Here is a 27,711-nt window from a genome sequence, read left to right on the forward strand (position 1 = left end):
ATATCTTGCATTAGTTTACATTTCTACTAAATATGGATTTTAATCTGTAAAATATAATTTCTGTGACTAGGAAATATCCTTAAAGGTTAAGTTGGAATTGTTGTGCAGTATTGTCTTGCCCTTTTGTTCCTAACTCCTTTTCTTAAAGCTTCAGGTCTCTTTATGAAAAAGAGAGATTTTCAATAATAAGGTAGCCAACAATTGAGGAACAGGGAAAAACTACTTTGTATTTCAACTTGGTTAAACAAAGTTTGTCTCTCTCAATGTGTAATATGCTTCAAACAGTTTTTTGTTTTTGGTAAACTATTTTTTATCTTTGCTGCAATTGCAGAATCTGGCCCATTCGATACTATATAAATAACATTTTGGTGAGTGTGAAAAGCAACTGCTGCTAGAGCAGCAAGGTGTAGCCCTCAAAATGTAACTCGTTAATGTTCTTCAGTCAAAATGAAATTGGCCTGCAAACTGTTGCTAGGGAAATGGGTGCCTGTGGTTAGCATTGAGTGTAGAGGGGTTTGTCTGCCTTTCAGATCAGAACATGTTTTGAAGTACTTACCGTTTGCTTCATGTTGCTTTATTTTTCTGAAACTCGCATCTCTTGATAAGAAGCAAGAGTTGTGTTTCTGTGCTCTTGAAAGCTATTTGCAAACACTTGTAGAGTTTTTTGTTTTTGTTTTTGTTTTTTTTTTTGGTCTCCCCTGTTAAATCTCTTACTGTAAAATATGTTTCTCGCTTCCTTCCTTTCCTTTCCAGGGTCTGCTTCTACTGGTAAGTACATTGACTTTAGTGAGAGTTGGCGTTGGTGCTGCAAACGCATGCAGCTGAGCATCTTTACTCATTTGCACTTGAAAATGATCCACTTGCACAAGCTTTACCAGATTGGGACCCTCACAAATCTTGTCTATTTTTAGTACATCTTAAAAAAATAAATCCATAATAATGAAACAAGATAAAAACTTAAGAGTTCTGTCATTGATTTTTAGCAAGGCCAGGACTTTGTCTGATATCATTCTCTCAAAGACAATTTCCTTTTACAAGTGTTGGTTACTACATTAACTCCCTTAGGAAGTGTTGACAATCATAGTTGTAGCTCACCTGTGCTGCTTTGAAACTCTGACCTTGAAGTGTTATGTTGATACAGAAGGCTCCTTTGTTCTTGGAACAACCAAAAAAATCTTATGTCAAAGCTTTTTAAAAATGCTGCAAATATTAATCAAACATATTTTTAACAGTGGTTGGTAAATCGTTCCTAGTCTAATTTCAGAAATCCCATTTAAGGAATTTGGGAACTCCTATAGATATGCTGCAGCCATGCAGGTTATTGCCATTCTAGACTGTGTGGGTTCTTATACCTAAGTGCCAGCGTTGACGATGGTGCAACATTTTTGGCTGTTTTCACAAGTTTTAACAGTGCACAACAATGTCAAATCTGCACCTTTTGGGAAAAATTCTTCTCTTTTTTAGTTGGTGGATATTTTTACATTGAATTTAATGGATAAAGAGTGTGTGGATTGGTGACAGTCTACCTGATTTTACATACGTTTCTTCATCCCTTATCGTGTTTCTCTCACTGCTGCTTTACATTTATCATGAGCTCTCCTTTCCATGTTCCATGTGTAGGCAGGGAATATACCTTTGCTAAGTCCTGTTTCCTTAAGTCGTAGAATACACTGGTGTAGAGCATGGGGTTTTTATAAAATGCAATTTAGCTGCCAGCGCACTGAACACAGTGGCTCAGTCGGGGAGAGCTATGTAAGAAGGTAAAACTGATTAAATATCCCAAACTGACCTTGAGTTGGAAGACCTGGTACAGGGTTAAAGGAAGCAGCTAGGAACACCACAATTGTTACTATTCAGAGTGAGTATTCATTATTCATTCATTTGGCTTGTCTCAGCCAAAGAGTACGAGTATAACTAGCATGCTTGCTCTTTGATTTGCAGAGACAGCAACCTAATAAATATTTTGCCTCAAGTTTTCAATAAGGATATAATGATGTTGACCATGGGAGTAAAGGCAGTATGGCTAATGTAAGTGATTATATAAAAATGGAAATTGCCACATCTGAAGTAAAAGCAAACACAGAGAGTTTACTTCAAGGTATCAAAGTTGAGAAGTCTAATCTCCATCCACAGGGGGTGTAGGTTGTAGCTGTGTTGGTCTAAGGATATAGGCAGGGTTCTTTGGGTAAATTAATAACTTTTATTAGACTAACTCAAATATTGGTCTAATAAAAGATACCAGATTTACCCAAAGAACCTTGCCTACCTAATCTCCATCCAAGAATACTGAAAGAATAGACATGTGAAAAAGCAAGTATAGTAGCAAAGATTTTCAGTAAATCTTTCAATTTAGAAGTGTTATTGTGTAACTGCAAAATAGCAAATGCTGAATGTCTGTATAAAAAAGGGCGGAGAAGTGATCTAGTGAACTACAAACCTGTTAGTTTGACCTGGATGGTCTGAAAGGCTGTAGAAAAACCTTGGAAGGAAAGAATATTTAGACCCACAGGTTAGCTGAAAATGAAAGACAATGACATGGCTTTACCAAAGGTAGATCATGTCAGACCAAAATTTTTCTTTGCTAAGGTTAAATGTGACCAATTTTTCCTAGACACCGGATATATGACTTGCTCAGTGTATCTGAAGTTCAGTAAAGCATCTGGGAAATTATTAGCTAAGTTGGAGAAGATAAAAGATAGTACAGGTATTATAAGATTTCTGAGGAGATGGCCAAAGTTAAAATGTGCAGGTCTAGAAGTTGCTGTCACAACTGCTGCTGCTGGAGAATAGGTCCAGGTTAGAGATTAGGAGGCACTATTTCATTGTTAGGGTGGCTAGGATCTGGAACCAACTTCCTAGGGAAGTGGTCCTCACTCCTACCTTGGGTAATTCAAAAAGAGGTTGGATGAACACCTGCCTGGGGTCATGTGATCCCAGCATGTCCTCTGACCAGTGGCGGGGGGTTAGACTAGATGATCTGTTCAGGTCCCTTCTGACCCCAAACTACTATGAAACTGTCACAAAATGTTGGAGTAGATCTGCTTTGTGGATCCAGCCTAAAGTAGCAAGGGAAGGGAGTCTCTCAGGATTTCAGGAATGTTAGGCATGAGGTGATTTGTTATTTTTTCAGTATAACTGTAGTGAGGAATTAGATGTCAGGAGACATCTAAAGTTGTTGGGGAAGCACCATCAGTGCTGCCTGAGGAAGATCCTCTGAATCCGGTGGGAAGACAGATGCACCACTGTTAACATCCTGCTGCGAGGGTATAGAGGCGATGATTATCCAACATCAACTTTGTTAGGCTGGCCATGTCATCCACATGTTGAACTCCAGATTCCTGAAGCAAGTTTCATTCTCCCAGCTCAGCCGAGGTGTACATTCAAGAGGAGGGCAGAGAAAGTGCTTCAGGGATGTTGTCAAAGGCCAACTTACAAAAATGCAACATCAGTGTCAGCTTGCAGGAGACTGTTGCCTAGGACTGATCCAAATGGAGAAAGAGTCTACTGCAGAAATCTCAGTACTTTGAAACCTCATGACAACAACAGGAGATGGAAAAGCAGGAGCAGCAGAAACAGCGTGTCACAGACCAATCAAGAATCTAGCGCCACCTACGTCACATGGAAACAGACATTCGAGCTGCAGTAGAGTCTGTTGATCCTGGATAGACCTCATCAGCCATCTTCAGACGCACGGATAAGACAGTTGTGGAAGGCAATCGTCCTCGATCATGAGGAATTGCTGAAGGAGTGAAGATTTTACACAACTTCCTTTCTGGGTGCTGTCTGGGCATCACTATGTCAGTCTGCCCTCCTTTCATCTTCTCGTTTTTAAATTCCATCTTATTTGCTCCAAATGGAAGTGGAGCCATAGACTTTAAAAAATCAAGTCGGCTTTATTTCCCAGAAATATGCAAATGCACAACTCCTGTCTGAAATGTGCTATGTCGTGTCTGACACCCCTTAGTGCAGTGCTTATTGTTCCTGTTTTCTGGTTGACTGCCCCTCTCAAATTGCTCCCATTTATGGTGGCAGCACTCAGAAATGAAATGGAATGAAGGCAAATTCATTGTCAAAGCAGGTATAGGAAAAAGAAAGTACCAGGATGTTCTAATTAAAATTTTCATTTTTTTTGTCCTCATTTTTTAACTGGGCTGAGTAGTTATGAGGTAAATCACCCATCTCAGCCTATAGAGATATTTTAAAGCCAAAGAAATTTTAAATGTATTCTCTTTGCCTGCTTTTGGGTTACTGCAGAATTCTGTACATTTTATAGTTCCTTTTATGCTGATCTGCAAATATTTAAAAGGGAACTAAGGCCAAAAATGGAGCTTTGTTTTGGCATGAAGATTGCATGACTGTCCTTATGACTTGTGGTTATCTTCTGCTTCTGCAGCAGTTCTGGGAGCACCACCTTGGGAGAAAGCAGAATGTCATATCTTTTAGTTTGTCTGCTGTCTTTTTGAGACCAGTCCTTCTCTGAATTTTGGGGATATGCTCAGTAAAAGTAGATATGCAGTTATTAATCCAGGTCTGTTTTGCTCCCCTGCTGATTGTCAATCTATACATGCAACTAATGATTTATTTGATACCCTTGGATTAGATGGTTATTATATGTTCTTTCTTTTTTTCCCTTTGTTGTACCTTGTATGTTGCAGCAGCCATGGGCTGGGGAGCCAGTGCTGAGTGAACATCAGTTTTGTGCTAAGAAACATTGTAGACATTGACAAACTTAAAGTTCCATTTGTCATTGCAGCTCATTGACTTGAGTTTCTAGAAATGACTTTGATATTTCTAGACCAACTCACATTAATATTGATGAACTTCTCAGGGTGCTGAAAAAGTTCTAGTTTTTGTAACACTATGGAAAAATATACTTCTCTGTTGATGAATCCTGAGGCTTGGTAGGAGGGACAAGTATGCATGTGGGTCCTATCAGTATCCCAATACAACTTCAGAACCCCAACTATATAAACCCCTTAATAATCTGCTTTGCTTTCTTCAGCCTTATGATTCAAGGGGGGGCAGCACCTTCTTTAGATGTTGATGTCTGATCTAGGTTAGCTACTAACCAGTAGCAGCTGAGGTTTTGAACTTCTAGATAGCAACAGCCAAGTGCTTTTCTTGGCAAAGGGGTATATGTTCTGGTAGACGGCTTGCTGCAGTGGCTGCAAGGTGAGCTCCATGCAGATTTTAAGGAGAGTGGGTCTTGACATCCTGAAGTTCTGCCACCACTGCTGGTCATCCCAGCCTGTGGGATGACTCAGTCCTGACAATCAGGACTAGTAGGCTTACCCCAAAAGCTGCAATTTCAATATCGAAGTTGCTTCAGGAAAATGTTATTTAAAATTGGCTGTGTCATTTCAGTTACTTCCTCCTTTGGCACCTACTTCCTCCTTATTGCCTTGGTTCTAAAATCATTAAGTAACATGAGACATTTTTACAGAAGCCTGTTTGTATCAACACAGTGAGGATCCCACTACTTACTCACCAGTCTTTCTCCAAGCTGCTTGGACAGAGTTCTGAAAATGGTGCTGGCTTGTAACACTAGGTTAGGGAGAGATGAGCAGAATAAAGGGAATTTTTATTTTGACTCAGATCTTATGATTCCATTGTTTCCTGGTAGCTACCCTGTTCACAAGGAGAAAAATCCCAGGATGCATAGAGCTCAGCAGCAGAACAGGACAGCACGTGCAACAGTGCAGCAACATGGTCCAGAATTTTGAAGTGCTTTGTGTGAAATAAGTGTTGGTGGACATGACAGTGCAAATTTTCTTAAATCCTGGTAAGTGGGTGGTGTGGATGAAACAGTTGTTCTGGATCTCTTTATAAGGAAACACAAAACCTTTTAATATCTGGTAGGACCTTACACTTAATATTGCAACTGACGGAGAGGCTAAGTGCTGTCCCTCCTTCAATTGTCAAATTAATATTTCTATGTAAAGCTGGGCAGAAGGAAGGGTGCAGGCTGTGGGGTTAGAAAGCAGTTTTGAAATAGCATTGAATATATTGGGTTTACTTGGTGCTAAGATTCAACAAGTAAAGGAGGAAGTGCACAGAGCTTTGTATCTGATTGCCACCAAACTTGTTTGCAACTGTTTGCTAGGAGGCCCCTCCAAACATGTAATCTTTACATTTCATAATGTGTCATGCTGGCATGGCTGCTCTTTGGTACTGAGATTAGGTCTCAGTGTAATAAATCATGCTCCTTAGCAGCACAGTGGATACATACGTTCTTATGCTACTTGGTATTTCTTCTCTTTTTAGAGGAAGTCCTTGTTTAAGAAGAGATTGTAGTTTTAGTTTCACTTTTGACTAGACCATAAATGTTATGGTTCAACAAGTGTTGCAGGATTGTGGTTTGAAAGAGGAGATGGTAAAAAATGAAAATGTCCTAAATAAGCACTACCAACTTAAGCTTATTAAAACAATATCTGAAAATGTTTTTTCTTCTTGTTTGGCCTTTTCTAACTCTACCACTTCCGGGGCATGTTAATGAATTCTATTTGTCTAGTAACAAGTCGCATTCAGTTTCTCTTTTCTGGCTGTGTTTTAAGACAGGGGTGTCAAACTCACCCTGCTTGCGGTGCTGCTTGTGTCTGGACTGTGGACTGCCCCACCTTGCCCTGCCCCATCATCCCTCATGTGCTTTATGCTTCATAAGCACAGTTTTGCCAGGCCTAAACATTAAAAAATCATGAGATATAGTACCTCCCCATGAAACCCCCCAAAACAATAAACACCTCTATCTTTCTGTTTACCTTTTGGTTTTTGATTCCTTGAGGAGTGACATTTTCAAGCATTTCATTTCCAGATAGTAGGGCTAGAAAATCACTTTTTTAATAGAGCTGGGGCTTTCCAAAAACTAACATACAGTCTGAAACTTGTGACCATGCTGTCAGAGTTGGCAGTATTGAACACATGACAAAACAAATGGAGGTTTTACTGTAAAACAGTTTCTGGTGTAAGAAGTAAGCGCTGTAGATAGCACAGCAGTGATGGGTCTCTGAATTCCATCCATTGTCTACCGTACTGACTCTGGGCAATGATTATTTCCACTGGGTTCTCCAGGTCAGCCATGGAGCTGAGGGAAGGTATTATTTCTCTAGTACAGATATAGTGATAGTGTTATCTAAACAGAATTTCATATGGAAAGAACAAATTTTGCCTTTAGCAGTGGGGACACACTGTTGCTGTTGCATTGTGGCTCATTCTTGAGTTTTTTTGCTTCTTTTTGGCTTGCTATTTAGTTTGATTTACAGTATCTGGAACAGTGGGTCTGCAGTATCAGTTAGTATTGCTGTAGAATGGAAACAGAGTATTGTTTTATGCCTTTAAGTAGCAGCTGGGTTCTGCAGCACTACAGGCCACGGGTTTAATCTGCAGCAGAAAGTTTTTCAATTTGCATATCAATATTGTTAGTTCACTTTGGGATACTTGGGTACTGAATCTGACAAGTACAGAATAGTTGCAGGGACTGTCTGTGAAGTCCTTGTGCTCTGTGTGGGTGCTTAACACCAATCAGTATCAGGCCTTAGGAATATATTGCTATTTATACCTGTTGTCTCTAAATATTGTTAGAAGAGGAAGGAGGTGTTGTTTTTGAGCGCTGCCTTCTCTGTTTTTTGGAATTACAGGGGTAACTTCAAGGGACTGAATGACAGGGTTGCCAACTGTCCATTAATTTACCAACAGTCAGTAAAAAATCAAGCTAAAAACATCTGTCTGTAAAGTCTGTAAATTAATTTGAGCTGTCCATAAAAACACAGAGCTGCTGGTCTGCTGGATTTAATATCTATCTGGGAAAGAAGCTGGACAGCGGGAACTTGACTGAAGGGCAGAGCAGAACAGTACCACTGGGTTATCCATAAGGGAGCACAATGCTGTGTAGAAAGCCACCTCTCATGGGTTTGTAGACCTTTTTCCCCTCCAGCCACATGCTGCAGCTATGTAATCCTATAATGCTGCTGGGTTGCAGGTAGGCATAGGCAACATGTGGTGGGGGGGTGCATGGGGCATGTGCTTTTTCAGATTTCTGCCTAGACAACAGATGGGATGCAGTCCAGCTGAGCCAGGACCTGGCAGCAGCAGGGGAGGCAGTGGCAGTGTGATTTCTTCACTGATGGTGGGGCATGGGGCTGCAGCCCAGCCAGAGCCAGTGCCTGGCAGCAGTGGTGGTGTTACAGAGTTGTCCCCCCCCACACTGCCAACACTTACACATCATCTATGCAGGTAGGTATCTTTGGAGGTCCATGCCAGGGGAGGGGGAGCAAGGCTGGGGGTGTTTGGCAGGGGAATAGCATAGTGCAGGGTGTGGGAATGAGTAGGGGATACTTGGGGTGGGGGAAGTATGATATAAAACCATTGTTGCAGTCGAGCAGTGTTGCTGACAGAAGGTTTTTTTTTTATTGCGGACTTTTTGATGACAACCAAACTTTTCAACTTTTTTTACTGCGGTTATTGCCAAACCCTGATTTTGAACCCAGCCATTCTGCCTGGGGCCTGGCAAAGGAGTTACATTTACATTATGTAAAACATATTAGTAAAAACATGCCAGTAAAAGTTTGGTTGTCAGAACAAAGTTTGTAGATTATCAGAAAAAAAATGTCTTAAGTTGACAACCCTGGTGAGCAAGGCAGTTTATTTCAGATGTAATTAGGGACATTGCATTATGCCTGCTAATTTTTGATGCTAGCAGTTTTCTGGTTTGCTATCTGCCTATAATTCAGCATCCTTTAGTATAAAAATATAAATATAAACATTCACCCTTTTTGTTGGTCAGAATATTCATGACCCAAAGTGATGTTTACTAATACAGTATTTCTAACTTCAGTAGAGAGCAAAGTTATGTCTTTTCTCTCCCAATGTCCCCAACTTTGTGTGGGGATTTGATAACAGTCATTAAATATGTGAAGGATGACTACAGAAGGGACGGAGATGGGCCTTTCTCTGGTCACAGAGGACAGGACTAGAAGCAATGGCCTCAAACTTCAGCAGGGGAGATTTTAGGTTGGAGATTAGGAGGAACTGTCTAACTATGAGAGTGGTGAAACATTGGTAGAGGCTACCTAGAGAAGCTGTGGAATCTTTATCCTTGGAAATTTCCAAGTTACGCAGGTTAGATAGACACATGATGGAATGGCTTACTCAGGGATACTCCTACCTTGCAGAGAGGGCTAGACTAAATGACTTTGAGGTCCTTTCTTGCCTTACTTTCCTATGATCCTAAAATCATTCTCTGGAAACTGCAAGGAAAAGTTGGGGGCTTTATTTTTTCTGGAATTTTATGGTGGAGGAAGAATACCACAGATTTTATGATGGAGCTTTTGGCAGCTTGTTTTTGGAAGATTTTTTCCACATAATTCCAGGTAGGTAAGCTCTGTTTTTCAGAGGAGTTTGTAACTTCCAATTCAGTGAAGGGAATCATCATACTTTTTATCAGACTGGCTGATCACCAGGGATCTTGTTTTTTTCTGATTAAAAAAACAACAACACAGATTCTTTGACTAAAACTCCAAAATCTGTGATTAAAATGAAAGGCCACTATATATAGTTGAACACAATGTTTTATTGATATATTTACAGTTTTAAAGCAATTTGGAAGCCTACCAGTGCTTCAATTGCTATAATAAAATAAATTCAAATATCTCTATATTTTGGCACTTGATTTGGGGTTTTTCTTCATGGAAAATCAGAGCTCCTGCTGAGACCACTTTGTATAACCCAGGGAACTATGCACAGAAAAATTCAAAATTATGGACAGGAAAACTCAAAATTATGCAAAATTAATTACTTTTTTAAAATAAATTATGCTAAACACCACGCTATTGAACATTCTTTAGAAATATATGCAAGTACTTTGTATGGTTGTAGTGGGTGTGTGGTATGTGTGTTGGATGGATTTATGAAGGAGTATTGGTGTGGGGGGGGGTTTGTGGATGAGTGTGGGGTTTGTGGTGCACAGCCTCCACTGCAGGCAGCTCAGCAGCAGCAGGCAGTGGGCCCTTGGGGTGCTCAGGGCCCTGGCAAACAGGCCTCCAGGGGCACGTGCCTCTGACTCAGTCCCAGGGCCTGCACATGCTGGCACCAAGTTGGCCCGGCCCACTGGCACGCACCTCGGACCACACTGAGGTAGCTCCGTCCCAGTACGTGGGGCTTGCGGCATTGCAGGCAGGAGCTGCATGCCATCAGGCTGGGCGGGCTCCATGCCTCCATGTGCAGCTTTCCACTGGAATGCTGGAAGCCCCATGGGGAGGCATGAAGCTGACTGGCTCAGCCCGATGGTGTGTGGACTGGGAGCCATGTGCTATCGGGCCAGGTGGGCTTCATGCCTACGTGTGGGGCTTCCAGCACTCTAGTAGGAAGCTGCATGTGGAGGCAAGCAGGAGGCTGCCTGGCCCAATGGTGCACGACTCTGTGCCTCCATGTCCCACTTGGCCCAATGGCGTGTGGCTCCCAGTCCACAGGCCATCAGGCTGGGCCAGGCTGACCCTCCATGTTGGGCTTTCTATGGACATCTCCCCTCTCCCTCATCCCCCACCCACACCCCTCTGCCCTACTCTCTATCCATCCTGCTGGCTCTTTCAACAGCCCTCCCCACTAGCCTGGGCAGTTACCCATACCCACCCCACAGGGCCCCCCCAGCCCTGCTGATGCCCTGCCATCCCCAACCTGCAGCCCTCCAGCACTGCTGGAGGGGTCCTCCAGCTGTTTTCTAGGTCCTGCAAGTCCCATTTACCCCAAAGGCTCCAGGAGGAAAAGTCAGCCTGAGCCAAGGCCCTTCTCGGGACAGGGCTTCAGGGTTGTTGCCCTTTTTGCAAGAAGCTGTTCCAGGTTGGAACTCTACCAGCCTGCTGAGACCTCTTTGCAAGAGTGGAAAATCCATGTGTTTCTCTGTTAAAATGAAAAGCCTGCATTTCTCTCTGTTAAATAGGAAAATCTGTGTTTTTTTGCTGTGGGAAATGGAAAACTCGGATCCCTGCTGATCACTAATAAGTCTGATTTACTATAATTAACTAGGGTGGCAGTGATTAAAAGAAGCAAGCAAACTTGTAAAGAGTTCCTCCTGGCAACAGTATTGACTTATACAAGCATTAATTCCTGGCATAGAGGATAGCAAGTGGAATAGTGGAGTGTCTAGGCTAAGCATTTGAAATACTGAACCACTGGGAGTCTTGGCGGGAGTTAACAATATATTTCAGTCCTGCAAAAGAAACTCTGTTTATGACACTGTTACCTGAAAAGAATGGGACTAACACTGATATTTCCTTAGCATCTTGTGCTTTGAAGACTGATGCAAAGAAATCATTCATTGTCTCTGAAGTATCCTGTTCCTCCTTGATATAATTCCCTTTTACTCCCTGTTATCAAACAGCAGTTCTTGCACAGATGTCCTTTTTTGTTGCAATTAAACTATTATTACATTTGGGAGAGAACTATAAAATGTAAAGCTGATGAACTGTTGAGCACATAGGGTCAGAAGAAATACCTTTTAAATAGGTCAGTGAAAACTTAAAGAACACATGGGATATTGATTTGTACAGGGGTGAGTTAAGTTTCAGACTGATTACATTCAGAAAATCTATCCATAAAGCAAGACAGAGTCTGTGAATCATGAAATAATCACACACCTGGAGCTCCGAAAGACAAAGCACAGCTGAATTCCCCTTTGGTGTGATATGTTGCATTACACCCTGGAGTTTGCTGCTTATGAAAATCAGTATTATGAAAAGGATTTTTTTTGTACGGATAAAAACGAGAGTTAATTATAAGGCCAAACAGTGTCTTTGTTTGAACTGTGAAGTTTATATACAACAACTTGTTTAAATTAGTAAAGCAGCAGTAGGCAAAATATGGGTCGTGGGCCAGATATGGCCTGATCCCGCCCATGCCTGCCAGCCTGGTTCCTGACCAGTGGGTGCAGCTTCTGGGAGAGCTGATGTTCCTGGTGCTGTTCTGCTCCCCTCACCTCCAGCAGGAGCTGCCTGGCTGAAGCACCCCCCCTGCCCATCTACCCAGAGCAGCACAGCAGAAACAGGAGGAGGAACCTCCTCTGGAGGAGCAGAGCAACCTCCAGGTGGCTTCAGCCTCATCAGGAACAGCCCTGCCAGAAGCTGCATGTGCTGGCTGGGGCCCCAGGCTGGTGGGGCTGCTCTGCTTCCCCTGCTTCCAGCGATGGCCCCTCTTCCTGCTCCTACCCCTGCTCTGAGGATGGGAGCTTCAGCTGGGCAGTACCTGCCTCAGCACACTGGGCTCTGGCTCCAACTTCCAGCTGCCTTCCCACCCACTTGGCTGGGCCGGGGGAGGGGTGCTGGAAGCTGGAGCCAGAGCCCTGTACACTAGGGGAGGAGCCATCTGCTTGAAGCTTCCCCCCTGCCTGCCTGCAGGGGCAGGAGAAGGAGCTGCCACTGGAGGAAAGGGGAGCAGAACAGCTCCAGTGGCCCGGGCCCTAGCCAGTGCATATAGCTTTTGGTGGAGCTATTCCTGGTGTGGCTGCAGGTGACTGGGCGCTGCTCTGCTCCCTTTGCTTCTGGTGGTGGCTGTTCCTCATCCTGCTCCTGTCCCTGCTGCATTGTTCCAGGCAGGTGGGAAGCTTCAGCCAGGTGACTTAGGTTGGAGGTGAGGGGAGCTGAGCAGCACCCAGTTGGCTGTAGCCACACCAAGAACAGCCCCCCAGAACCTGTGCACTGGCTGTGGCTGGGCCAGGGCAGCCAGAGACTGCCACCTCCCCACTCCCTCCCCTCAACCCTGGTTGGCTCCTGGGACCTAGCACCCAGGCAGCCCTCCCCCTCCTCCCCCAGACACGAACATGCCCCTCCCAAACACCCCCAGCCACCTCCATATTACCTTGACCAGGCAGGGTGTGCAGGGAGTGGATTGCAGCTTGGTCTGGTGCTGTGCTGTCACCACCCGGCAACCTAGCCCCATGATCCTGGCCTTGCCTAGCCATCCAGCTCCTGAATATTGCTCCCTGTCTGCCCAAAGCCCCATAGGGAGTTTTGCTAAGTTGTTGTGTGTGGGGGGAACGGAAAGGGGATGGGGTGCTGACCCAATCTGTGACAGCTCATCAAAACTCCCTATGTAGCTCTCGGGTCCAAATAATTGCCCACCCCTGCTATAAAGTGCAAATATAGCCTGCCTTCTACTTGATTTCAGTCTAACAGGGCTAACTGTGTCTCTTTAAATTAATGCGCAACTTCAACAGCTGTCTCTTCTAGTTCAGCTCTACCAGTCTGGTTATATGGGGTCTTCTGTGAAATTACTATTTTGTCCTGTCTGTTTCAGAAGACTTTGGAGACTGCTTTTTGTTCTTAGTCTTCATATGAATCACATTCTAAGGTTGGTTTTTTGATGCAGCTGTAATTTTGCTCTGTTTCGCAAGATTTCCAGCATGGTAGTAATGAGTGCCTTCTGACTGAAGCCTTTACTGGTTCTTAAAAAACCCCTCAAGGCACATAGTACTACATTATTTAGAATATTGTTATTCTTAGTTTATTATCATATTCTAGTATAATACTCTGAGTATTATTATTCTTAGAAGTTTTCAGTTTCATTTTCACAGTTTGTAGTAGTCTGCTCCTGCTACAGGAGTGTTTTTCAGGTTATGCTGTATATGTACCATTTTTATAGCTCAGATTTTAAAGAAACAATCACAAGACTGACAATTTGTTTACATTAGAACTATGAATAATAAAGAATAAGTTAGTCTTTTAAAAATCTTTACCTTGTAAAACATTTAGTAGTGTCACTTTGGTTCTTATGGTTTAAACAGATTGAAAATATCTAGGAAGTGTTATGTCATTCTGTACTTCAGCTCAAAGGTAAGGGTAGTTCTACACATTTAAAATATTTTAATAATAATTTATCTTTTCTTAAGGTATTTATTTCTAAAGGTAGAATCACCCCATGCCTTGGCTTTATCAGAAAATGGAAGTTAAACAAATAAAATATACTTTGATTCCCTAAAAGAACCTTCTTGAATTAGTCATTAAATTTGTGAAGGTAAAATATCATATGGAAAACTATTTCAGAATAATACATAATGCAGACTGTCATTTTGAACAGCAGCTGTTGAGGTAACTACATGATTAGGTACAAAACTAATTTTAAAAGGAGCAATTGTCATTTGGACGAAAGTGCAGCTTTCTGTTGAGGATCTGCTTTTAACAGTTTTTGTACTTTAAGAATTAATTTTCATAAACTGGATTTGTTTATGGATCCCACTAGCCTAAAGATACCTTAGTTACTCTACTTTTTGCTGAGGTTCTTAATTCAGATGTTGTTTTTTTTATTGTCATCACCTTTGTGATTTTCTGGTGCTTTTCAGTTTTAACATCTGCTGATGGGTAATTATGATCAATATCAACCTTTGTTATGGAAATAAATAGAAATTGACAAGTCTTTTAAGAAGTATTGTGAATGCTACTTTTTGGCAAAACAAAAGGAGGAAACCATATCAACCATTTCTTTGAGACTGGAGCAGCTAAAAATGGAAAAACTGGTTTTGCTTTCTTTTGTCTTGTTAATGAAAGGAATAAGGCAATGTATCCTGCTTTGTTTTTGTTCTTGCTACCTGGATTTTTTTCATATTTTAAAGATGTGAATTCACTGATTACACTTTAGGAATTAAACTATATATTTTGGGTCCAGTATGTGCTGGAGTAAATATATGATTATGTAAGCAGCTACTGTGACTCCTCACAAATGGTTAGTGGCTTCAAAAATAATAAAAATGAAGCCTTTTCAGGTTCCCACTCAGGAAGGGGTGAGTTGGCTAGTACCTGTCATGTGCTTGTAGTTCAGGAGGGAGGGCAGCTTTCTTTACTTAGCCCTCTCTTTCACTGTGAGAAGAATTATCCAGCTCTTGTGAGAAGGGGTTTGTGGGATCCCTGTGTACCCTGCTGCATTCCATGGGCACAGAAATGAAGCAGGAGGTGTCCCCTGTTGACAGGTCTCTTCACTAGGTAATACCTAGGTGGAGTCAAAGGAAATTGAGAGAGATGACTATAGGGTCAGCCAGTGAAGATGGGCAACCTGAAGAGAGGAAACAGCTGAGCAGCATCAGGGCTTGGGACTGTGTGGACTGGAGAGAAAACAGCTGAGCTAACTTTGTGGTGCTGAGGGCTGGGTGGGCTGGACTGGGTCCAAAATAACTGCTTAACCCTTTGCTGGAGACAGAGGACTTCTGGCCACGTGACCATTGTCTCAAATGAATGCCTTTATTGGAGAGAAGCTATCTGTTTTGGTGTTTGGAACATAGGGTGTACTTTTAAGAGCTGAACTGGGCCATTGACAGCTAGTGAGGGTCAGGGACCAAAAGGATGGAGTTGGAGTCTGAAGGAGCTTGGGCTTTCTCCACACACTAGAGGATATGCCTGGGCTGACTTCAGGGTGAAACTGGACAAGGCTGGAGGCGCTGACCAGGATCTGTGATAGGTGGCACCTGAAAAGTCATCCATATTCTCCAGACAGAGGCAGTCTATTTTCACCTGTTACTACTCTGATTTTTCTACTGCAGAGGACCTCTGTCTCTCTGGTCTATCCATATCCTTTGAGGGAGCTGGTAAAGATACTCCTGGAAGCCATGATCCAAGAAAGGTTCTTCTGGGATTGATGTCCACCCCTTACCTGCTACGAAAGCACTAGAAATGCTGCTCCTGTGACACTCTGTAAAGCCAGAGGTTCTGGCATTTTCCTTTAGCTCAGTGCCTTGTGGGGTGCATGTGCCACATGGTGTTGAGGTGACACTGAAGTGATGCTCAGAAGAAGAGGTTCCCCTACGTCTCTACTGCTGGATTGGGTGCAGCAGGGGAGTGGTGGCCCTTTTCCACTCATTCTGAGGTGAGAAGGGGTGAAGAAAAGTGAACAGCGTGCTGTCTCCAGAAGATAATAGAAGCTGGTGAGGGCAAACAACCAGCCAATGCCTCTGACTTCAGAATGGAATGAAGGAAAGGGGGTTTGGTGGAAGGCATTCTTACCTACTCTTGTGCAATGAACTCCAGGACTTGGACAAAGGCTCTTCAGTGAAGTTCTTTTCAGCGCGTACAAAAACTGTGAACACATGTTTGTTGGTATCAGGATTTAAAAAATAGTTTGAGACTTTGACTTTCGTGAAGTGATTTATAAACCTAGCCCTCTGTGTCATGTGCCTGTTTCCAACACTGTAATAGATGAGTCTATTCTATGAATGCAGGGTCCAGGCTGGATATACGAAAGTGTGTGTGAATACAGGGTACTGGAAATGCTGTGTCTGAGGGAACAAGAAGAATTCAGTCTGTGTCCAACTGTCTAATAAGATTGCATTTGTTACAGTGGATCACTGTGTCTTCGTGACATTCAAACACTACAGAGTTTTTTTTTCTCAGCGTTGGTGATTTTGACTTTACATGAGTGAAAATGTAGGAGAGTCAAGCTGTGTGTACTGCTCTGTGTCACCACATGTTTTTTTATGACCTGGCCTGGACTCAGCAGGTATATAGGATGAGAAGACTACTCCACAGTGCATCCTAGAGTATAGAGAATAAACTTCTATGAAATACAGGTTACAGCACTGACTTCTTGATATATGAAAGAGAGGAAAACATTTTAATTTTAAAAACAACCCAAGCCATCATTCTCTAAAGGGAACTTTAAGAAGTCAGCCATATGGTATAAGAGTTTTCCTAGCTATGTCATTTATGATCTACTTCAAAAAGAAAGCTGGTTTCTATTAAAGTTTTTGTTGGATTCTAATCATACCGGTTTATTTCCTCTGTAGCCCAGCACTACTTCTGTAGACCCAAATGGATACCTGGGCCTTAAATAGAACTTGGATGGTTCCTGTTACTGTCTGGGCATTCATTATGAACTGTACTTACACTGGATAAGCTTGTCTGTGTGTCCCAAACTCTTAACGTGCTAATGTTTACATTTGACCACAGAGCAAACCTACTGTATTTGTGTGAATCTGCAATGAGAGTTGCTCTCCCCCCCCCCCCACTTTCAGCATAAGGGGAAAAAAGCCCCTTGTCTTGGATTCGAGTACAAAGCGGGGAGCAGGTGGCAGCCCCAGCTCCCACTCCCACTCCAGCCCTGACCTGGGCTTGGGCTCAGAGCCATAGCTGCAGCCTATATCGTCCCTCTCTCTCCCCACCCACTGCAAGGGGGGAAGTGGTGGTGCCACAAGCTGCTCAGCTGGGGCACAGGAGGGGGCAGACAGAGCCATCCCTAGGGGTGTGTGGGGCCCAGGGCATATTAGCCTGTGTGGGGGTGGTGAGTGGCTGGTGGAGCAGCCCGAGTCTGTGGGGGGGGGGTAGTCCCAATCCTTCCCTCACACGGGGAATTGCTCTCCCCCCTCTGCCCACCACTACAGATCTACCAGCTGGAGGCCAGCAGTGTCCAGTGTCCTTGAGGACTGCTGCTTGTTTAGTCCTATGGCCGAATCTCCGAGTTGGGCCAAATCTTTTCCTGTTCAGCTTGGAGCTTTAAATTGGTCTCCCAATTTTTTTATTTGGATTTGGAGATTTAGCTGCCAAATCAGGCTGAATCTTCTCTGAATCAAATCAGCTACCAAAACTTTGCATAGCCCTAATGGCCAGTCCCAATTCGGTAAATAGCATAAGTAGAAAACAGCCCCCTGTTCCTGATGGTGACCCTCACTCCCAACCCACAGTCCCTTAACCCCCCCCCCAGCCCTGCTGGTGCCCCTCACTCCTGACCTGCTGCCCCCCACTCTCAGGCCCCAGCCCCCCAGTGTTTGGGGGAAAGGGTGGGTGTGTCAGGTGAGGGGATGTGGAGCATGTGGGAGCATATGTCCCCCCAGATTTGTGCACCCATAGCAGGCATGGGGCTGAAGCCTGGCTGGAACAGCACAGATGGGAGCTGCATCTGTGGCCCAGTGTGTGGGACTGAGCACAGGAGGGTATAGTGGTCTAGTGAGACTTGTTGCCACCATTACTGCCAGAATCCTTGTGCCAGCAGTATGAGGAGTAGTGGATGAGGGTGGGGGCTGTGCTGCCCTCACTTCCCCCTGCCATCTACTGTAGCCCACCACCATGTCCTGGTAACTGCTGCCACTCCCCGTAGGCCATGGCTTACCCTAGAGAAGAGGTGGGGTGGCAGGCAGTATCACCTATGTCCCCTCTGCCCACCTGACATGTCATCTATGTCCCCTTTCCCCTCCTTGCCCTATAGACTTACCTGCAGGGTGCTGCTCTCCATGCTGCCTGGCTACCACATGCCCATGTGTGCATGCACATGCATGTGGTGCCCCCTGCCTGATGGCCTTCCTCCTGCTTCCCCCAGCCCCAAGTAGCCCCTTGGAACTCCGCCAGCCTGCAGGGAGAAACCTGTGGTTTCTACGTTCTTTGCTTTTAAAAAATAATCCATTTTTAAAGTTTGATTCATTTTTTAAAGTTTGTTCACGACCCTTTCGTATACTCTTGTGATCCACTTTTGGGTCGTGACCCACGGGTTGAGAAACACTAACCTAAGTGATCTACTACATCTGGTTTCTAGATGTATATTAAGATACAGTTTGGTAACGAAGTATTTTCGCTCCTGTTCAGCAAAACATCTATGCAGAAATTTGAAGTTAGCATGTGCTTAACTACCATTGAATGGGGTATAAGGACTCAGTTAAGCACACAGTTTAGTACTTTGTTGAAATGGAGATTTAATTTTTAAATGAGTATGTTACCCATGGTATTTCTTGGCTTACCACATTGAGTAAAATTGAGGAGACCAATATTCATACTTTGCATCATAAACAGGTCGTTAGCATTTCAGGAAGAAATTTCTTCCACATAGTATTGTGTAGTAGATTTTATGAGCTCCTTTATTTGGATTTTCAGATTCCCATCAGGGGTTATTGTTAGAGATTTGGATGTTGGACTCTAAGCATGTTGCAGTTTTTGTAGATGATGTGTAAAACCCACAAATGGATGCATGTCTGATCTCCTGCACTGGAAGGCATCTGTTATATCTAGCATGTTTGGCTTGTGTACAAGAGCTAGAAGGTGCTTCATCCCCCCTGAGTTGTTAAGGCATGACATCCATAACTGTAGTAAACAGATGAATGAACTTGCTTTCTACCATGTATTTAATAAAGTGGTTCTGAATTTCACTTAATATTGTCATAAATTTGTCTAGCTATTCTTATTTGGATGTTATATGCAATATGTAGAAGATTATTCTTATATGTTAGCTGCTTGTGTTCATTTTAAAGCAGACTTAATTTGCTGTATTAAATTCTTTATTAATAGCCACAGATGGGTCAAAACTGAAACCATTTAACATCTTTCTACTTTCCAATGGATGCCTTAGATATATGAAACTCAAATCCCAGGCCAACCTAGTTCTAGTTTTGCAACAGAAAAATAACCTTCAATTTTAGTCATTTCTAAAAGTAGGTAATAGAATAAATAGAGGAAAGGAATTCACTTGTTTATTTGTGATTGTAAGATTACCAGCACAGGGACTTTTTATTTTGCATCTTTTACACCATTGTTCATGATGGTGCTTGGTACTTAGTAGTAATGTTGAGAAAATAGGTTCCATTTCTGCAAATTGAAAGATTAAATGTTTTGCTTCTCAAATTTAATCATAGAATTATCCTAAAACTTGAGTGACCATTATATTGTGCAACCAGCCTGCTACATATCCAAGCCTTGAAAGCATCTTTGAGAAGAAATTATGACAACTACCAAACTTGTGATCTCCTACATAGCAAAAATCATTTTATAGCTATTTATGGGATTGAGTTGTCGTTGCAGTTTGTTCAAGAGTTAATTGAATTGATTAAATATATGACATTATATAAAGCAAGAATTTGTTGCCCTTTAACAACAAATAATATAACCTTTTTATAATGACTTCTTTTAGTTACTGGAAAAGTATTGACACAAACTGTTAGATAACAAAATAACACATATTCACACGTGCGTGCGCACTATTGTGTTCACTAAGTTGATAGCTGGGAATAGAATATGTGGTAAGATTATCATTTTTAGAGAAATAGCACCCAACTTTTCAAAACAGTCTGTAATTGGTGGTTCCATTATCTTGTCTAAATAGGCAAGTTATAGTATAAATATGTTGGTATAGCTGGAATAGCACAGTTCCCGTTGTGTATCTTAGTGGTTCTCAAACTAGTGGTTTGGACCTCATTTGGAGTTGCAGGCCCCACACAAATTCAGTTATAGTGGTCAGGCTCAGACCAAAAGTAGGTTCAAGTGGGGGAAAAGGTTGGGGAATTACTAGGGTGAATGCAGGTTTATTGGTATAAAATTGCTTTTCCTGTGGTAGCATGTGACTGAATGGGCAGGAGAATAAGCTCTTTCTGTAAAACTGCCTCCACCTGAAAAATTTGTAGCAATATATATGTTCTGATTTTTTTTTTTAATTGTTCTCCTAACTTAAATAGTGAAACTTTTTTTTATAAAGAAAGCTGCAAATAAGTCTGGCTTCTGTCAGAATTCCAAACCCTTTGTTGTAATGCAATGTGTTATAAATGTAGGTAGGTTTATTGTAAGACCATACAAACCATTGATAAAGCAAATCGTGAGGGAAATGGGAATAGAAGTGGAAATATTGTTCTGCCTGTTCTAAATGTTCAAATCTCATACAAAAATGCTTCTAGACTTTAATATTTGCCTTTACAATAAATGAATCACTTTAATTGAAATTTTGGTTCAATTAAAAGTGGTTGGTACTGTTGTGATCAGAAGTTCAATTAAAAAAGAATCTATTTTTATAGAATAAATTGCCAGGCCCGTAGAGCCATAGATTCTGATATGGCCTAATTCTTTCTACTGAATCAATACATACCTCCCAACCATACCCACTGTAGATCAGCAGTTAGTCACAGTAGCTTAATTAAAGACGATTGAGTTTATTGTAGCTGCTTGTATACTATTTTTAAAGTAGCTCTATTGGAGTCTCCATTTTTTAAATGTTGTATAGGAGTGTAAATACGTTTGAATTGTATGAGGTATGATGGGTTTTGTATGTGTGAGTGCATGTGCTTATGTGCATCTGGGTATCTTGGGATTTATATTGATGCTAATTTCCATAGCTTATTGATATGAGTACATATTATGAAAATTAAGCTGTTGCATTTCTAAAAGCCAGTTGAAACCAGTGATCAGTTTCCTGCTAGTTATTGCCAGGCTCGTATAATATCATTCTTTAATAATGCCCAAGAAAAAGTGGTGCAAGACTCAATGCAGCTTTTTCCCAAATTATTTGTACTTCTTTATTATTTTTGGAAGTTCAAGAAAAAACATGAGCATACAGATCTTTATTGTTTATGTGAATGATTGAAATGACAGTTTAAAAAAAAAAGTCTCTGCTTTTCCTCGGGTTTTTTTTTCCAAAAATGCTTTCTTATTTGCACCTGCAACACTTTTTAGTGGTTCAGAATACATAAGTAAATAGATACCTGTGCATCCATATCTGTGTAGAGTCCAAGACTGTGTACCAGGCCTCTTCAAATTTGTATCTTAAAGTAAGCTAGGTTTTGACAATTTCAGGCAAATATGTATATTTTAAGAATGACTTCCTTTCATTTACTTCTGTTTGCAAAATGTATATAAACACTAGTATTCTTTGTGATATTTCAGGGAGATCTGATTTATTATTCAGCAGTAATCAAAATGCAGTATGTCCTCTCCCTTTCTTTTTGTTTTGTAAAGAATCCAAGTTTACAGAACTTGGGAGTTATATACTTTGTGCAGTTTCAGGATTGGGGTTTCTATGTCTGGAAAACTGGCCTGTTCTGGTAGCTGGTGGAAAATGTATTTGGTTAGATTGCAGCCTAACTAATTCAACGAGGTTTAAAAATTATATTCTCTAGTACTTGCTCCAGTTCCAGTGAGTCCAGGGTGTATGCATTGCACATGTAGTTAAATGGGTTGTTGCTTGAGAGTAACTGACTTCTATATTTAGCTTTCCTACAAGTTTTCTTGCAGCAGACCATTCCTGTTGGGGGAGAGGGAAAGCCAAGAACACCATGGTGATGTCAGTCTAGTAGGAAAGAAGCTGTTGTCATGTTATCAAGTCCTAATAAAACCTATTTTGAAATCTTGTTTTTCACACTTTGCTGGCTGGTGCTTGCGCTCTCTCGCTCTTTAAAGTCTCTCCTGGCATTGAATGAACTATATCCAAGCATCTATTTGAAAAACATCAGTCATTACTAGTTAACAATAGAGCTCATCCCTCAATGTTCATTGCTGACTCCACATGCCTGTTGCTATGGAAACAGTATTAATTAGATTTGAAAGAAACATGTAGATCAAGAAGGTAAGGGGGTTGGTTTTAAGCAAATCTGTCTTAAAACACTGGTACTAGTATACTAAGTTTTTGTTTAGACTCTGAGGCTTTTCTGCTCTTATTTTTGTTTGCTACTTTTAAGGAAGTAAACTTAAAATAATTTAACAAGATTTTAAACTGTGCTGCAAATTTTGAAAAACTAGAGTACAAGCAAGAGGTGTTTAAGAGCAAACATTGTATATGTACACATTGGGCCACATCTCACTAACAGTTTTACGTGGAAATTTCCATTCACTTCACTGATGAGCTCTTCCTAAAAATTGCTGACTTGGAAAGAAACTTGGTTTTGAGTGAAGTATTATATAGGCTTAATGGGAATTTTTCTTATTTAAGTGTGCCTAATAAGGCCCTTAAATTATAAGGAACTAAAATCAGTTCTTTGCATTGATTACCAGCATTATAAACTATATGTTTAGAATGTCCAGACAGATGCCACCAATCTTACTCCTTGAATGTTTTCTCATTTTGTGAATAGTTACCTTGTTTTTGGTGGGGCTGCTTGAGGAGGGAGATACCACTTGTTGCAAATAAGGGTGAAAGAATTTGGTGAAAAGAATTGTGTGTTGATCTTTTTCTGTTACTTGTATGAATATATTATGATTTACTTATACATTTTAAAGGCATGTTGGGCAGACAAAAAATAGGGCAGTTTTGCAAAGAAATGTCTATCTAAATAAAGAATATTTTTTTTTAACGTTAGCAATATAATACTTGGAAGCCTTATTTTATGGCATTTGATTGGGAGTAATAGTTTGAGGGGTAGAGGAAAATTCAGACATTGTTTTACTTTAAACAGCCAAGTTTTAAATAGGATTTTATGTTTCTCACTTTACCAGTAATACAATAGTACATGATGCTGTTAAATAGTTATTAAAGGATTGTAAAGGAAAATCAAAGAGTTAATTTGTCCAAATATTATGCATCTATAGTTGACATCCTGCTGCATTACTAGCTCTGCACCACCCGCTTCAGTCTCAGAAGTGTTCTATACATCTCTCTGTGTGATCTGCTTCAACACTGGGCTGGAGAGAAGCTTTTAACAAACTTTTGCTACCTTTCCTCCCAGTTCTGATTGCTAGGATGAACTCTCCCTTCCACCTGCAATTGTGTAACGTGCCAGTGGCAACTGGAGTTACTACTCAAATGGAAACATAACATAAAAGAATTTGACGTATTGTTATCTTCTTTACAAGTGTTTCAATAGCTTAAAAAAAAAAAAAAAGGGGGGGGGGCGGTGAGCCGGGGCCATGTGACCAGCCAGCTCTGCAGAGCATTAGCAGTGCTCTGTAGCCCCCAGTGTGGGCACTACTGCTTCAGAGTTTTTGTTATGCTAAATACAAAGTAATAAGGGTTGAAAGGAGTGTAGTGCCTCATTCCCCAAGGCAAAGGATGCTTTTTGTCTGCATATTTACCGTAAGTTACAAAATATACTTTTCTCAGGCAAAACTGCATTAATTTAGCTGAAGCATTGTTTACCTAATTCTGTTTCTCCACAGAGCTCATCCTGCAAAGCAAGCCCTGGAAGGGATCTGCTGACAGCTTGTGGAAAGGAGTTAAAGTGATTGTGGCAAACAACAAACCTCTGCAGGATCAGAAATATCAATCAGTCTAGTAAAACATGCACGGAGCTGTTGACGAATAGCGAATGGCTGTGGGGAGGAGGGCTCTTCCTTTGCATTTATATTAATAGCTAAACTTATGGTTCAGGGGAAGTAAGAGCACAGAATGTGAGTTACTCTGTTGTAGCCCTTGGTCCTGTGTGGTATAGCTACATCTGAGACGAGGCAAAAAGTCCTCAAAGAAGGATAGACTGATCTTCATCTTGTGATTACTGGACGGAAGAAAGAAATAAAAGCCAAACTGGAATAAAATGCCAGCTAAAGGCAAATACTTCTTTAATGACAATGAAGACTGCAAGATAACAGACCCACTTTACGGGAAGTACTGCTACACAAGTCAACAGCAACCACTTCTGCTGCTGCTGCTCTTCATTGCAATTACTTTCTGCACTACACTAATTATTATTTTTTTTGTTAAACATGTAAGTTGAATCACTTATTCTTGCTTTGTACGGTGTTGTGTGATTGAAGCAATGTGTATCAAAACTCACAAACTTGCTAGAGACATATTTCATTGAACTAACTCCTTGTTTCAGTATAGTAGGAGTTGTGAAATTAAATGAAGAACCAAGGAACACTAGAGATGGAAAGTGTCCAACAGCCCCCCCTCCTCAAAAATAAATTCTTGAGTGTCAGTTGGAAATTTATGGAAAACAATTGTTAGTATGTGTGTGTATTTTTTAAAAGTACATACAGAAACTTTGTGGTGGTGAAATTAAGTTAGCTGAGAGTGAGATCATGTTATCATGGGTGAGATCCATGTTTAGGAATAGATTAGGGAGTTGCTGTCTGTGGTGATTAGTTTTTAGCATGATACACTTTCTGTCTGGGACATGAGTTTTTGTGTAATTATTTGCTGTCCAGTTATGCAAACAGGTATACTTTTTAGGAGAACCAAATTCAGTACTGGTGAGATGAGAAAGGAAGCAGAAATAATTAAGCTAGTCAGTCTCCTTGCCGCCTTTTAATGCTGTTGTCCAAATACAGGTTGAACCAATTCTTCAGGAATACAGATGTTATAGACTGGCATCTGCGGGGGAATGTTTATCCTAAACTTTGCTAGTTCAATTTTCTTCCCTCTCGGCATTTACAAATAGGAGTTGCAACTGGCATAAGCCATCAAGCCCACTCGTGAATGTTTTTCAGAAGTGGTCCTCTTCAATCAGCAGAGGTGCTCAGCCCTGTAGTAGCTCATGCCTAAGTTTTAATTGAAGTCCCCAGTTCAGTTCTTATCCAAAAGAATCACAGTGGCTTAATTTTTTTCTGCTAAATATATTATAAACAATATTTTACCAGAACTAGAGGTTCAAAATGATTTTAGACTAACAGGTGCATGTATACACATTATCACATAAAGTTTAGAGAAATGTATATTTTTTTCTTTCAGCCTTACAAGGAATTTTCCTTTTTCTGGGATATTTGTTATGTGCACAGACCTCTGTATCTGTCTGAAAAGTACATCTACTTTCATTTTTATAGAAATAGCCCATTCACTTCAGTGTAATATGATGGTGATGATGACACAATTGATGATGACTGTATTGATGACATTTAGCATTTTTACACTTGTACTGATTTTCCTCTTTAATAACATGTCTTGCTTGTTTGTTTGCTTGTTTTTATCAGGAAGCACATCATCATCTTGCTTTTGTTATTACAGTATGTATTACGCTAGTAATATTTGCAATCATCTACTTGCTTGTATGCATTGAATCCTTATTTAGAAGATGGCTGAAATTATTTGGAATTTTGATTTGGATCTGCTTCCTAACCATAGGATATGTGTCTATTTTTGATGCTGAAGGTCACCATTCATTCTGTGCATGGGAACAGGTATGTGCTTCCTGTTTGTTCATATACTGACATTTAGAAATGATACCTACCAATAGTTTATATTTTCTTACAATTGACATTACATAATATTTATTGTTTAGTTTCAGGTTAGCTACATCCCTTAATCAGTTCTGTTGTTATTGGATTGTTAAGGTGACACTTTTTTTTTTAACTTTGGACCTGATCCTGCAAAGACATATGCAAGTGCTAACCACAGACTTGTTGTACTACGCTGGAACAGTGTGTAAAGTAAAAAATCTGCTTCAACCTTGCAGCCTTTTATTTTTAATGGAATTTTATTTTCCTTCAAGCAGTCTAAATTGATTATTTGCCGTGAATGCATCTTCGTTATTAGCGTGCTAGGAAAAAAATGAACGTAAGAAGGTTTTTTGAAAAAAGCTGGGTGTGCTCAAAGGAAAATGTTTTCCAATCCAATACAGAGGTGAAGGGAACAATAAGAACTAATGACACATCCAGGCATTGCTGGGTGTGGCTGAAACTGATTACTTGGTATCTGTAATCTGAAGACTGGCAATTTTATGATGCCAAAAATATGTGTAGGAAACTCCTCCTTGGCTCTGATTAATGTAAGCAAGAGAGTTTTTAATGAAATAAAAATTACTTTTAAGTGTACAGACTCCTGTCTCCCTCCCACTTCCAAATGAAGAAAATTAGAAATGTATTAGACAATAAAAATCTGTTTTGCATTCTGGCTGCAACCTGGCACTATGTTTGCTGTAAACTTCAGCTACTGTCACTATACATAGTTTAAGATATCTAGCTTTATTGTTAAAACTTATGTCTTTCTTGCTGAGCTCCACTCTTCTGAGTCTTGACATTTGGAATCTAGTAGTGAAACCAATTAAAAATTTTGGGGGAAAAGTCTCACTTTAGATGTATGACAAAGCAGAATTCGGTCATTTAACCAAATGCAAGGTTCTCCAAATATATTTTTGCTCATTTAACCAAAACAGTTGTCTCAGTTAAAGCTGCGGGATATTATGTGAGCTAATATCTTTAAGCTTGTTTTCTAAAATTGAGACAGTATAGTAGTAAGTCAGTTGGAACAGTGAATTTTTGCCATTTGCCTCAGGGCTTGACTAAATAATGGCATATATCTGTCCCTTGGAACAAGTGAGCCACCTCATTAAAAACATGTTGCTGGCATGATTGCATCTTCATTGGAGCTTTTGTAAAATAGATCATTTGTGGTTCATACTTCCAAGCAGAATAGCTCTACTGGCAATTTTATTTTAACAGGAGACCAGGTTTGAAACCCCCATTAAGAAAGGAAGCTTATACCTGAAGCAACAGTTGTCTGGCCTTGAACTTTATTGGAAAATCTGGGTGGAGACACCTGCAGTGTATCTGACATAAAAGTGTGATTTATAGGTTCTATATACAGGGAAATCAGGGTCTGTAAAGTAATCTATAGATATGGATTTACATAATTGGTCTTGGTCTTAATAGCTCTTATTTGAATCATCATAGTGTGACAGGCCATTGTGCATTTTGTGATATCTAGCTATGCATTTTAAATTTGTGTTCATGTGCAGCAGTGATTGTTCTGTTGTGTTGACACCAAGAAAGACTGTTTGGTTTTAGGATCAATAAAACGTTGAATAAATGTGCACGCAGGATATGATGGCATTAATATTGGACTGCTGATTTGCAGCACTTGAGAAATTTGAAGTCCAGGCAGCTATTTCTGTCCTTGCTTTGTACTGTCCCTGGTATATAATTCTTATGTCACTTCATTCATCTGGTCTGCAAGCAGCCATAGGCATTACATATATGGAAACTCCTCTTTCTCCCCCCTCCCCAAAATGGTATTTTACTATAAATTTGGCGTGCTCCCATGCCGAGCCCAGCACATGCCCAGAAGAGGAAGGGCATTAGTTGCACCTGGCTTTCCCAGCGTCTATAGATCAGACGCCTTTATAGGGCTTTTTTG

At 41.0% G+C, this 27,711-nt stretch overlaps 1 protein-coding gene across 1 annotated transcript in view; it reads left to right on the plus strand.

Annotated features, from left to right (window-relative positions):
* The window catches only part of ADCY7 (adenylate cyclase 7), a 130,510-nt gene that overhangs the window by 38,924 nt on the left and 63,875 nt on the right, over positions 1-27,711 (plus strand). The window contains exons 2-3 of the mRNA XM_090063742.1: positions 23,802-24,346; positions 25,551-25,757. Of these exons, the coding sequence (XP_089919868.1) occupies positions 24,176-24,346; positions 25,551-25,757 (378 nt within the window). The 5' untranslated portion in view covers positions 23,802-24,175. The remainder of the gene's footprint in view (positions 1-23,801; positions 24,347-25,550; positions 25,758-27,711) is intronic.

The sequence above is a fragment of the Crocodylus siamensis genome, chromosome 9 (assembly GCF_052110815.1).
Source record: "Crocodylus siamensis isolate JL-2025a chromosome 9, ASM5211081v1, whole genome shotgun sequence".
In the NCBI taxonomy this organism is placed as follows: domain Eukaryota; kingdom Metazoa; phylum Chordata; order Crocodylia; family Crocodylidae; genus Crocodylus; species Crocodylus siamensis.